General features: G+C 37.0%; 1 protein-coding gene across 1 annotated transcript; it reads left to right on the forward strand.

Annotated features, from left to right (window-relative positions):
- Nucleotides 1–1817: 1817 nt before the first annotated feature.
- On the forward strand, nt 1818–4750 carry LOC147483502 (uncharacterized). The gene is made up of 4 exons (XM_086579579.1): nt 1818–2319; nt 2596–3589; nt 3682–3799; nt 4286–4750. Exons 1-4 carry the CDS (start codon nt 1818–1820, stop codon nt 4748–4750), a joined length of 2079 nt encoding a protein of 692 aa, XP_086435705.1.
- The last annotated feature ends 8361 nt before the right edge of the window (nt 4751–13111 follow it).

The following is a 13111-nucleotide window of genomic DNA, read 5'->3' on the forward strand; positions in this document are numbered from 1 at the left end:
CTAGGAAGCACAGATACCGACATGCTATGAAGCATTGATATGTCTCTAAGGGTGAAGTATTGGTGTCCGATACGTGTCCAACACGGATACACCCCGATACGTGTCGGATTCGCGATTCGGAGTATCCGATTTTTTAGAGAGAAAAGAGAACGACTTAGTTAGGTTTCAACCCCTCCTCACACTTTTCTTATATAGGAAAATAGTCGGTTTACAATATAGAAAGCCCAAAAAAATCCGGTTCGTGGCTCTGTGCCCCTTCTGTGATGGCGAAATATATATATATTATTCAAACGTGTCCATGACGTATTCGTATCCTATATTTTTGAAAAATGTCGTGTCCACGTATCCGTGTCGTGTCGTGTCCGTGTCGCGTGTCGGCTAGAAAGCAAGGATAACGATAAAGAAAAATTCCCATTTAGTTCTCGGGTAAAATTCCCAGTTTTGCTAATTTCTCAAGTCCTTTCGTTGCAAAGTGCAAACACAGTTGCCTTGAGAAAAGTTTCTCAGTGAGGGTATGTAACCTTAGTCACACAAACCATGTACAAGGTATATCACTCCCGATCTAAAACCACGGTTTGGCGAATTTCGACCGAAAGCTCCTAAAATCCGCGCTTTGAAATTTCTAAAACCGCGCTATCAATTTTTCGAACCACACTTTCAGTTTTTCAATATCTTTTTGGCCTTATTTATTTTATTTTATTATATTGCTTGTTTCATTAGATTAGTTGTATAATGCGTGGACATGTACTGTATTAAAACTCAACATGTCATTTTCTAAACTAGATATCAGCATGCTTGCTTCCTTTGGTAGGGATGTCTAGCTTGCTCTAATGTGATATTCAACATATGTGTCATCTCATTTTATTTGCTAACTACTACTAAACCATTTTAGGGTGATTAGTTCCTTATATTTACTAAGAAGTTGCAATGCTAGATTTGTATGTACTTGGTTTGAACTCTTAATATTTAATTTGTTTCCATATCATGTTGTATTTCCTCATTCTTTTTATTTGTTATTAAGTTTAACATGCTTGGGCTGAGATAGTAAAATATATTAAATGTTTGTGTTCTGTTGTTGTAAGCATACTCCCCGTTAAGTACGATTAGCATAGGTAGGTCTTCCAGGAATGGATGCCTTTTTCCTATTTTATTTTATTTTAGTGACTTTTCAACCTTGATAGATTTTAATGTTAATTAGGCTTCTTATGTATTAAGGAAGATTCTCTTATATGTTTGGTTATGTATTTGTTGTGTATTAGTTAGCACTTGATGGATAAAAGTTGGATGCACCCGACTGTTGGAAGGTCCAATCGCAAGTATATTCTAGGTTGTGAGGAGTTTGTGAACTGGGCATGGGATAATCGACCTGAAGAGTTTGGTGATGAGATTTATTGTCCATGTGTTCGATGCATTAATAAAGTGTTAAGGCCCAAAGATGTAGTTCGGGATCACATATTAAATAAGGGTATAGTACGGTCATATATCCGTTGGTCCAAACATGGGGAAGGAGATGAAGTGGATGCTTGCCATGACTCCAATGATGGTGATGATATGCACCAAATGTTGCAAGATGCATTAGGGTTTCCAGACCTAGTTGGAACAGGTAGTGACACACCAACTATTCCTGTTTCTAATGAGGCTAGTTCGAGTGAGCCTTGTATGGATGAGCCAAATGAGGAGGCACAAAAGTTTTATAAATTATTGAAGGAGCTGAGACACCACTATATCCTAGTTCTACTAAAGCTTCAAAATTGTCTTTCCTTGTTCGCTTGCTTCATGTAAAATGTCTAAATGGCTGGAGTAACCATTCATTTGACATGTTACTTCAAGTGTTAAATGAGTCACTTCCTGATAAAATCAATATGCCAAAGAATCATTATGAATCAAAAAAGCAACTTCGGGACCTTGGTTTGGAGTGCATTAAGATAGACGCTTGTCCAAATGATTGTATGATGTATTGGAAGGATAATAAGCCAATCGAGGACAAGGATGAATGCGATATATGTGGTCAGTCAAGGTGGGAACTTACTCCATCTGTGACTGGTGAGGAAGGAAGTAATTCTATTGTGAAACATAAGAAAAAAGCTGGAAAAGTCTTGAGATATTTTCCGTTAAAGCCGAGGCTTCAGAGATTATTTATGTGCTCAAAAACATCAAAGGACATGAGGTGGCATGCATATTGTCGTAGCAAGGATGGAGCATTAAGGCATCCAGTTGATTCTGAGGCATGGAAACACTTGGACGAAAGATATCCTTCTTTCGGTTTGGAACCTCGCAATGTCAGGCTTGGTTTGGCTAGTGATGGTTTTAGTCCCTTTGGTAATCTTAGCACTATGCATAGCACATGGCCTGTGGTTCTTGTTCCATATAATCTGCCACCATGGATGTGCATGAAGCGACCTTTATTTTAGCTTGTCACTACTTATTCCCCGGCCCTAGCAGTCCCGGGAATAACATTGATATGTAATTTTGCGACCTTTGGTCGATAAGTTGAAAGAGTTTGTGGACGAAAAGGAGTCGAGACATATGATGCATATTCCAAGCAGAATTTTCAAATGCATGTAGCTGTTTTATGGACAATTAATGACTTTCCAGCCTTTGCCAACTTGTCAGGATGGAGCACCAAAGGCCAACTTGCGTGTCCTTCTTGCCACGAGAAGACTTGTTCAAAAAGATTGCAACACGGTATGAAGTTTTGTTATATGGGAAGTCGCCAGTTCCTACCACTTAATCATCCATATCGAAGGAACAAAAGTTCCTTTGATAACACTATTGAACTGAGGACTGCCCCAAAACCACTAAGTGGAACTGAAGTTCTTGAGCAATTCAGTGGGTATGAGCAAGTCACATTCGGCAAGCCAGTGCTCGATAAGTCCGGTCAAAAGAGAAAACGAGAAGATAATTTGCCGCATAACTGGAAGAAAATCAGCATATTTTTTGAACTCCCTTATTGGAAAGACCTTCGTTTGCCCCACAATCTTGATGTTATGCACATTGAAAAGAACAATAGCGAGAGTTGGCTTGGGACATTGTTAAATTTAGAGAAGAAAACAAAGGACAGCTTGAAGGCCCGACAAGATTTGGTGTTGATGGGAATACAAAAATCACTTCACCCTATACCAAGAGCTGGCAACAAATACTACCTACCCCCTGCCCAGTACACATTGTCTTTGCAAGAGAAGAGGAAGCTTTGTCAATTTTTGAAAGATGTAAAGGTTCCCGATAATTATTCATCCAATATTTCACGCCGTGTTCAAGTTAAAGAAGCCAAGATACATGGCCTGAAAAGTCATGATTGGCATGTTCTAATGCAACAACTACTTCCAGTTGCAGCACGTGGAATTCTACCCAAAGAACTAACAATGGTTTTGGTTGAGTTGTCCAATTTCTACAAGCAATTGTGTTCTAAAGTGTTATGGGTTGAAGAGTTGGAGCGTCTCGAGTATAGTATTGCTGTGACTCTTTGCAAAATGGAAATGATTTTTCCTACAACATTTTTTGATGTTATGGTTCACCTACCAATGCAGTTAGCTGGTGAAGCCAAGCTTGCTGGACCAGTGTTTTATCGATGGATGTATGCAATTGAAAGGTAAGTGAAGACAATATGCAAGATCAATTTGTTTTCTTCCTAGGTAACATATATACTTATATTTATATTTCTTTTTATATGTATATATATAGGTATTTGTATAAGCTTAAAAAGTATGTGCGCAACAAAAGTCGCCCGGAGGGTTCAATTGCGGAAGGGTATCTTGCTGATGAGTGTTTGACATTTTGCTCGATGTACTTAGATGGTGGGGTAGAGACAAGGTTTAATCGACAAGGGAGGAATGATGATTGTGAAGATGTAGAATCAGATGGAAAGTTTTCAATATTTCTTTGGAAGCACTTTCGTCCTTTAGGAAAGGAACCTTGAGGAATCTAACTAACAAAGAGTGGGAACAAGCTCGTTTGTATGTGCTAATGAATCGCGAAGAAGTGAGGCCGTTTTGTTGTAACGACAAACTTCTCTTTTCTATTTAAAAGAAATTTTCTATGTTTGAATCACATATATGTTCATTATAATAAAAATGGTCTATTGTACAGAAACACAAACAAATGATTAAGGATGACCATGGGCCGTGATAAGTGCTAGGAACTTGGACCGTATTCATAATGAGAGATTTGGTAGCTGGTTTGAAAACCATGTATGTGGTAGTCGACTAGTCGTAGTATGTTTTATTAAGTATAATCATATTTATTGGTTTCATTTAGACGTGTTAATTTGTTCTTCTTTTCTAAATAGGTTCAACAAATGAAAAGAGATGGTGAGTTGGTCAGTGAGCAACTCGATATGTTTTCCTTTGGTCCTACCCGATTTGCCACCTGTTTTAGAGGGTGCATTGCAAATGGATATAGGTTTCACACAAAAGATCTCGAGATGCGAAGAAAAATGCAAAATCATGGAGTTTTTGTATCTGCAGAAACCTCAAGCTTTGCAAGTGTTAGAGATATGAATCCTGTTATAGGGAGTGTCGGTTATTATGGTATCCTAAATGATATAGTGGAGCTTCATTATGGCAGTGGGAATCGAGTGTTTATGTTTAAATATGATTGGTTTGATGGCTTGAGCCGTGCTGGAGTGAAACAAGTTGAATATGGTTTCACCACTGTGAATTTCACACGAACCTTAGCTACTAATGAACCTTTTATTCTTGCATCGCAAGCACAACAAGTTTTTTATCTTAGAGATAATTTGGATGAAAATTAGCAAGTTGTGTTGAAGACACAACCAAGGGACTTATATGATATGGGGTCAGAGGTTGAGCCAATCCAAGATAACTCATCATGCACACACCAAGATGCAAGTAATCCAGTTGAGAACACAGATACCATTGAAAGCTGGACTAGGAATGAGGTTGAAGGAATTGAAGTTGTTGCCAATACTGTTGAAAGAGAGCAAGACTTCATTGATGATAATGAATGTGACGAAGACTTAAGTGAGGATAGTGATTGTGATGAGGACTTCATTAATGATAGTGATCCAGATTATTGATGTGTGGAGTGTGGTTTAATTTAGTTTTAGTGTTGCTAAGTATGACATTGGGTGTATGCATCTTTATTAAGACCGGCGTATTCAATTTGTTATGAATGCTCTCTCTTGATAGTTTATTAATTTGATTGATGTTTCTTTTCTTATGAGTGCGTTTATTAGTCATGTTGGGCATTCCTTTAATTTTCTTGTATAACATAGATAAGTGCACGCAATGGTAAAAAGACGACGAGAGGATCCAAATGGCGATGAGAATGGTAAGATTTGCAACTGATTTTTGAATTCTTAGGTTTTTAACTATTGAATAATATCTAACTCATATTATTTGTTGTGCTGATATCTATATTTAACATTCTAAATAGGTGGGAAATGGGTTAGAGGCACTTCTACCCTTCCTAAGGTTTTTAATAACCCATCTAGTTCGAAGTTGAAACTGACTTGGAATGGCAATAATCAACCTGATGGACCAGATACACATCTAAGCTTGTTTGCAGAATCTATGGGAGTATTGATGACATCATCGCATCAATTTGATTGGACTAAATATTGGGAGCAGCAAGGTGGAGATGATAAATTATGGCTATGGAACACGCTTAAGGTATATGTAATGACCCTGAATTTACCTGAGACTAATTTGGAATGACAATAAATGTAATGACCCTAAATTTACCTGAGACTAAAGTGCCACCACCTGACTTGGTTTTATTTAAAGTTTGATTGCAACTTGTAGTCAGTATCCATGTATGCCACCATTGTGATTTTGTTCTAGGGTATCAAGGTTCTAGGTTTGGTTGTTTATATACACCATGATATATTGTACATATTTGCATCGTGTTTTAGGATTCGTGGGAGCTTGATGAGAGCAAGAAAGAAACTACTTTGGGTCGAATTGCCTCAGATGAATTCAGGAATAAGAAGACTAAATGGAAAAAGAATTTATATTCATGCTACACGACATATGAGGAGCGTATAGCGCACAAACCATAGCAGCTATCACAACAAGAATGGGTCAATCTTGTGCAATTCTAGGATAGTCCCGAGCATCAAGTATGAAGAACTTTAGTGTTCCATTTGAAATAGTTTTCACAACTTATATATTATTTTTGTTTTCTGTGTATCTAGGTAATTTCTGAGAGGAACAAGCGTAATCGTTCTAAGCAAATAGCAAAGCATACTAGTGGTCGAAAAGGTTTTCCAGAAATGAGAGCACAAATTGTATGATATTTATTGTTGTCTTTGTTGTGAACTTACATTTTCAGATTGGCTTATAAGAAATAAGTCAAATAACAATTTGTTTGTGTCTGGACAGATTCGGGAGGAAGGCGCACCCCTATCTCAAGGAGACTTCTTTGTGCTATCCCATACAAGTCGGAAGACAAATAATGCACTTGATGGACAATCAAGAGAGTATATAGTAAGTGAAAATTCAAATCTAATAATGATGTTAAGTGAATATAATAAATGGTTTTCTTCTTATATATATTAATTTAGTTTGCAATATAGGAAAAAATGAAAAGTTAGCTGGAAGAGATGAAAATGGAAATCAACAACCCCATTCCAATGAAATCTATAGGCAAGTTATGCCATGTGAGCGACATGGGCGTGTGAGGCTGATGGGTCGTGCTGTGACACGGACTAGTTATTTTGGCTCTCAAGCATCATCCCATGGTACAACTTATGATCGTGTTGTTGAATTGGAAAATGAGATGGCTGAAATGCGAAGGGTAGCACAAGAAAAAGAGGAGGAAAGGCAACTTGAGCTTGATGAGATAAAGAGAGGGTTCAATGCACGATATGAAGCAATGGAAGCTCGATTTATGGAAACACTAATGCAGAGAACTTCCCTCTCTAGAATGTTGTAAGTTAAACTTCTTATGTCTTGCTACCTCTAATTCTTTGTGTCCACTACTAAAAAAAAAGGCTTGTTGTGTCATTTTAAAAGTGACACAAGTCAATTGTGTCAGTTTTGGAATGAATTTGAAACCGACACAAGTACCGCTGACACAACAAGTTTAACAAAAACAGATACATCAAGTGACTTTGTTGTGTCAGATTTGGATTACCAAAACAACCTCACTAGATGATAAAACAGACACATCAGGGTTGATGGTTTTGTTGAGATTGTTCTGGTAATGTGGAGATGTATGTTAGTTGCATTGTATAAGTTGTGTATTAGGGTTTCTGGAATAGTGTTTGTATATTTATAGTTTTCTTCTTATTCGAGGATTGGTTACTTGACTTAACTGGCATTGGTCGAGATGGTTAAGTAGCTGGTTCTACGAATCAGTATATCTTTTAGTAGTTGAATTTACGATTGATGTATGATGTTTTATATTTGGTTTGGATGTATTTTTATTAAATTTTCAAGTTATGACAGGTTTTATATTTATGAAATGTCGATAATACAGAGGAGACTCTGTCAAAATTTTTACTATAAAAGTCATGTGTCTTAGGTATGTTATTGCATGAGATTTGGGAAGTCACAGCCCTAACCAATTGGCCCTGGGTTCCTTCACGAAGATCCATTAGTAGAAACTATAATTATACTAGGGGGGGAGCAACACTCTAGTATTTTTGGAGATCTTATGTGCTTCCCTTGCAGTCTTAGCCCATGTAATATAGATAACGCATGCACTGAATTCTCAATGTGGCCTTTAGATAGTCTGCGTGCCCTGCAAATTGTTCTTTTGACTTGGATACAATAGTACCAAAAGTTAGCTTGACTTCTGTCATATACGATTTTGTTCCTATTTCAATAGATAGAGACAAGCCATGTTAATGTTGCTGCCATCCAGACTCTTTGATCTTCAATTTCTTCATTGGGATATGGAAGTAATTGTGTGTTAATGCCTAGGACTTGAAACACCAATAGAACTGATGTTGGAAAGTTCCGTTCGTTGTTGACAATATAATAACACTACTTAATTTTGCCTTGTAATTTTTTGCTATTTGCAGTTATCACTCCATATGTTATATGTCAATTAAGTTCATACTACAGTTTTGACAATGTGTGACTGGCCTTGTGGCCTGTATGCAGGCTACATAATATGCACTTTATTTACATTCCTTTATATTTTCATCTACTTTTGGTGTTGTCCACATTCACATGGCTGCTTTTATATAAACTTTATTTTTAGGGTTTAACATTCTTTTTTTCTTTTTTGTAGAGATGAACAAGATGAATACTAGTATTGGACTTGACGACCCGCAATTTTTGCATACTTGAATTTGGTTGGATATGCATCATTGGAGCAATGTTAAAGTTTTTTGTTTTTGTGGATTGGAAGCAGGCATTATATAGGACTAGTTATAAATTCTTTTGTAGATTGGAAACTTGTGAAGGTTTTTGGATTATGGTATTCGCCAAGTTTAACGTGATGTAATGAATTTGACGTTGAATGTTATTTGTTTGTTTTGGTCGATATTTGGTTAATTAAGTATGTTTCTTATTATTTATTTATGAAGCTTGTTGAGATATAGGTTCAAATTGAAGTGATTTGAACAGGTGCAAAATTGAAAATATGTGCCCTTAAAAAAACCACTTTTTGTGGCAGCCACCCCGCAGCTAAAGATATTTGAAAAGTTGCGGCAAATTCAAAATTTTCAAACTTTTTTGTCGCGGCCAAGCCGTGGCAACATATATTTTGATTTCCTTGTCTTTTTTATTTTTTTATAATGCAAACAACATTTTGCCGCGGTAACTCCCGTGGCAAGAGATTACTTTTAAGCCGCGGGTGCACCTTAGCCGTGGCAAAAGATATTTTGTGACACCAAATAGTGCCTCGGGCGTGGAAAGAAGTTTTGCCGCAGCAAAAAACATTTGGTGGTGGTTTTGGGTACTTTTGGTAGTGATGGACACATCCTTTATCTCTGGTCTTGTTCGTAAGCGTGTTGAGAAAAGTTTTAAGCTACTGAATACATTAACGCAGCTGAAAGACCCACAATGTGAATTGACACTCTTACGAGCATGTGTAGGGTTGCCTAAGTTGATATTTGCTTTACGTACTTGTCCACATACTCACTTTAGGGGAAGCAGCGAGCATGTTTGACCATGGACTTTGGTCTGCTATTTAGGGTATTGTTGTTTCTGATGGTTCTGGTTTTGGTAATCTTCAATGGCACTTGTTGACCCTTCCATTCTGTCTTGGTGTTTTGGTATCTGTTGTGCAGAGGATGTCATCAAATTTTCTTTTGTAGCTTCACGGATTCAGATTGAGGAGCTCCAAAACCACATTCTTAGGTATCGTAACAATATGCCTATAGGTGATATTTTTTACAGCGCCACTGCTGAACTGCATATGCATCTTCCTGATTTTGACCTCAGTATTCTAACCTTAGATGTCGCCGCCCCATACAAGCCACAAAATGTCTTGGTCGAAGCCTACTATGGCAAGATTATTACAAGACTTGGGAGGGAATTTGACCTGTCAGAATGTCAGAAAATTGTTATTAGTTGCCTACAGTCTGGACATGCTAAGGATTTTCTCCTTGCTATTCCTATGGAGGGTCTTGGGTAACGTATGTCACCGGTTGAGTATTGGGCCATCCTTCATTACCATCTCATGATCCCTTTGTATAATGATGGTGAACGATGTCCCGTGTGTATGAAGAGTTGCCTTGACGCTTTTGGAGATCATGCAACACAGTGCAAACACTTTCCAGGCTGGGTTTAAGTACAGACATGACCATGTACGTGACATTTAGTATGATGCGGTATGGCATGCTGGTATACAAGTGAAAAATGAGGCTCTTGTCAACTTCCTCACTGATCCTAGAGAAGATAGATCAACGCTTTGCCCTGCAGAAATCTTGATATATAATTGGTCTGATGGAAAACATGCATGTGTGGATGTCACAGGAGTTTCTCCTTTTGTTGGTTTTGGTAATAAATTTTTTGGTGTAGGGCATACAGCTATTAGTGCAGCTATATCGAAAGTGGAGAAACATAAAGAGTGTGCATGGCTAATCAGTACTACTTTGTCCCGTTTGCATTTGATACATTTGGTTTTTTGGCCCCAAATGCGGTTGAGTTGCTTAGAAGGGTGCAAAAAGTGTTAGACAACAATATGATGAAAGTGGGTTCTTATGAATATGTGTTTAGGAGAATTGGTTTTGCTAGTCAGAAGGAGCTAGCGACGCAGTTTGTAGCGTGCTTGACATTTAAATCATTTGTTTGATTTATTTTTCACATCAATATATAGTTGTTACTGGACATGTGGCGCACTAGAGGCGCTAGGAGATTCTAGCAGCAAAAGTGTTGGTGAACAAATTCAGACTCTTCCCAACCTAACAATAATTAAGAAATTAAGTATAGACTGGAGACAATATCGTTAATTGGTCTAAATTTTTAAGGCTAGCAAGAAAATGGGGCAAATAATTATTTTATAGCCAAGTCAGTCAAAATTTTTATACAAAAGTTTTAACAATTAATCCAAGAATCAAGCCCCGATATAATTTGAAACCTGATGTACGTGTAGCGGTGTAGGTGTGTAGCTCTCACGTGAATCCGAAAACAACCAAACCCCCCAAGATGTGTTATAGTCCCCTAAGATGTGCGAGTGAGCCTAGCAGGCCTAGTTTCCTAGCAACAACCCCATCTAACTGCCCAAATAAAAAATAATTAAGCACTCCAAATATATTGTCGCTAGGAAACTCGTTTTTTTTTTGTTTGCCAAGGATAATTTGTATTAAGCAAAAGAGACGGTTACAATGAAAGAATCATTAGCACACTGGAGGCACTACTATGCAAGTCTCCTCATTACATTGTTTTGGTGTTCGAGTATTGATATAAAATCTGCTTTATAGTTCCACCATTGATTGGCGCCTTTAGGAAGAGACACCCCAATTCTAGCACATACTGCTGAGAAGTTGACTTCTCTCCAAGTTGAGGGGATGAGGAGCTATTTCATTTTCTTTCGACTCCCATGCTCCCTTGCACTGCCAATGAACTTGTTTGTGCTGAAATGTTGCTGCTGTAGAATCCATCTGAACCCAAAACTTAGCCCATCCTAAGAAGCTCGTAAAATAGTGTAAAGTACTTGCATTTTAAGGTAATTAAGCCAAAAAAATAATAAAAGCTATTACACAAGAAATTATGTGAATGCAATTTTGCATTTAAAAGTTACGTCAAGAGGATGACCTAACAAATGTTTTTAAAACTTCATTTTTATAGGACATGAGACACTTGAATGAAAGTGCACCTAAGTACTTTTAACACCTACAATTATTATGAGGGAACTTTAGTAAAATAAATTTGTGAACAAACCTTTTGTGAAGAACTCGTCCTAGAAAATAAGTTATAGACTTATAGCTTTATAAGTAAAGGTGTCTAAGAGCATTTCTAGGTGGTGGTAGTATCACCTCCAAATTTGACCAACTCTAAGTGGTCGCAAATTTGAAGTAGGGTCTACCATGCGACATTAATACTGTCGCGCTAGGTGGTCGCAAATACCAATCGCAAATTTGGAGTAGGGTCTACCATGAGACATTGATACTGTCGCCTCAAGTTGAAAAAATAAACCCACACGACATTCCCACTGTCGAGCCAAATTGAAAAAGTTAAAAAAAAAATAACTCACACGACATTGGCAATAATGCGCGACATTAGTAATGGCTTGGAGTGCTGGTCAAAGTCAAAAAAAAATTAGGGCGACATTTGCAATGGCGCGCGGCATTACCACTATCGCTCCGCATCCGATCCGAAATCCCAAATTTACTTCCAAAGATACGGCTAGTCAGGTGATGCGACCGAATTTGCTTCCGCCTAGAGTTGGATTTCCGCGAAATTCTGAATTTTAGAAGCAAATTTAGAGAATTTGGAAGGTGATAAGTAATTTTTTTTTTTTTTTTTTTTTTTTGGTAATCGCCTTAAGTACTTATTAGCAAGTTCAGATTAGTGCCCTGAACAATATATTGCACAACTATTTTTATCCTCTCTAATTCTCGATGTCTCACATGGACAGCATGCCAATGTAAATGTAAATGTAAAGGCAAATGCAAATGTAAATGTCAATGCCAATTTTAATTAAATTAACCATAATATTGAATGTATGCAATACACGAAATTAATATTATTTTCCCAATTATTTAGTTCCTTTAGTAGAAAAAAAAAAAAAAAAAAAAAAGTAGGTGTCCCATACTCCAAAGTAGGTTTGCAAGTGGGAAAAGGTTAGCTTTAATAATCTCGTGGGTCTTAAAATGAATATAATGCTCTTTTTTAGGTTACCAGTTTTCAGCTTTGTTTCGTGGGTTGAAATCATCATGAGCACGCTAAGTATGCTCAAATAAGTTTACAAATCCATTCAATTAACTAGCAGGTCGGGCCTGCTATTTTTAAACCCACAAAAGGGCCTGTTAATTTTTTAAAAAAAATTAATTGGGCTTTTGTTCACCTATAAATTTAAGGCCAATAAATTTAGGTCTTTTTAATTTTTAAAAACTTTTGTTGGGTTGTTGTTAATGAATTTAGATTATGTAAAATTGTAAGTGCGCGTACTTAATTTGTCTTAGGCCTATAATGGGTCTATCTCCGAGGTAAATAATCTACTACAGAGTTCGGCACTTTTTTATGAGAAAAAAGCTTGTTAAATTTAGTTGGAAACTTTATCTTCATAGCCTGGACATCATTATGTTAGCGATAACAGGGTCTCTTCTTTGCATGTTTCCAAATGTGTTGACTCAAGGAAAAAAAAATGTAAAAGTAAAAGACTATACATTTTGTGTGTATAACTATATTAGAAATTTACAAATGAAAAACATATCTATATTGACCAAGAATAAAAATATTCGTGAAGTTTCACCATGTCTTAACTTTCTTTGGTAACTAATATTACAGTTATTGTGCAAAGTCTCTATCAAATATAATCTACTCAAACTATGACCTACAACCCTAAAAACTTACCTTTTAACCTGAAACCCCTTAATCCCTCTTTCCTAGATAGAAATGGGAATTGGCCCATCCCCCAACACTTTGCCCAGTGAACCACTAGACACTTTCAAGACCCCAAAACTTCAAAAACAGACTCCAAAAAAATGTAGTTCACTACAAAGAGTGTGTTGCACTACTTTTAGTTTGAATCC

Source organism: Coptis chinensis, chromosome 8 (assembly GCF_015680905.1).
Source record: "Coptis chinensis isolate HL-2020 chromosome 8, ASM1568090v1, whole genome shotgun sequence".
In the NCBI taxonomy this organism is placed as follows: Eukaryota; Viridiplantae; Streptophyta; class Magnoliopsida; order Ranunculales; family Ranunculaceae; genus Coptis; species Coptis chinensis.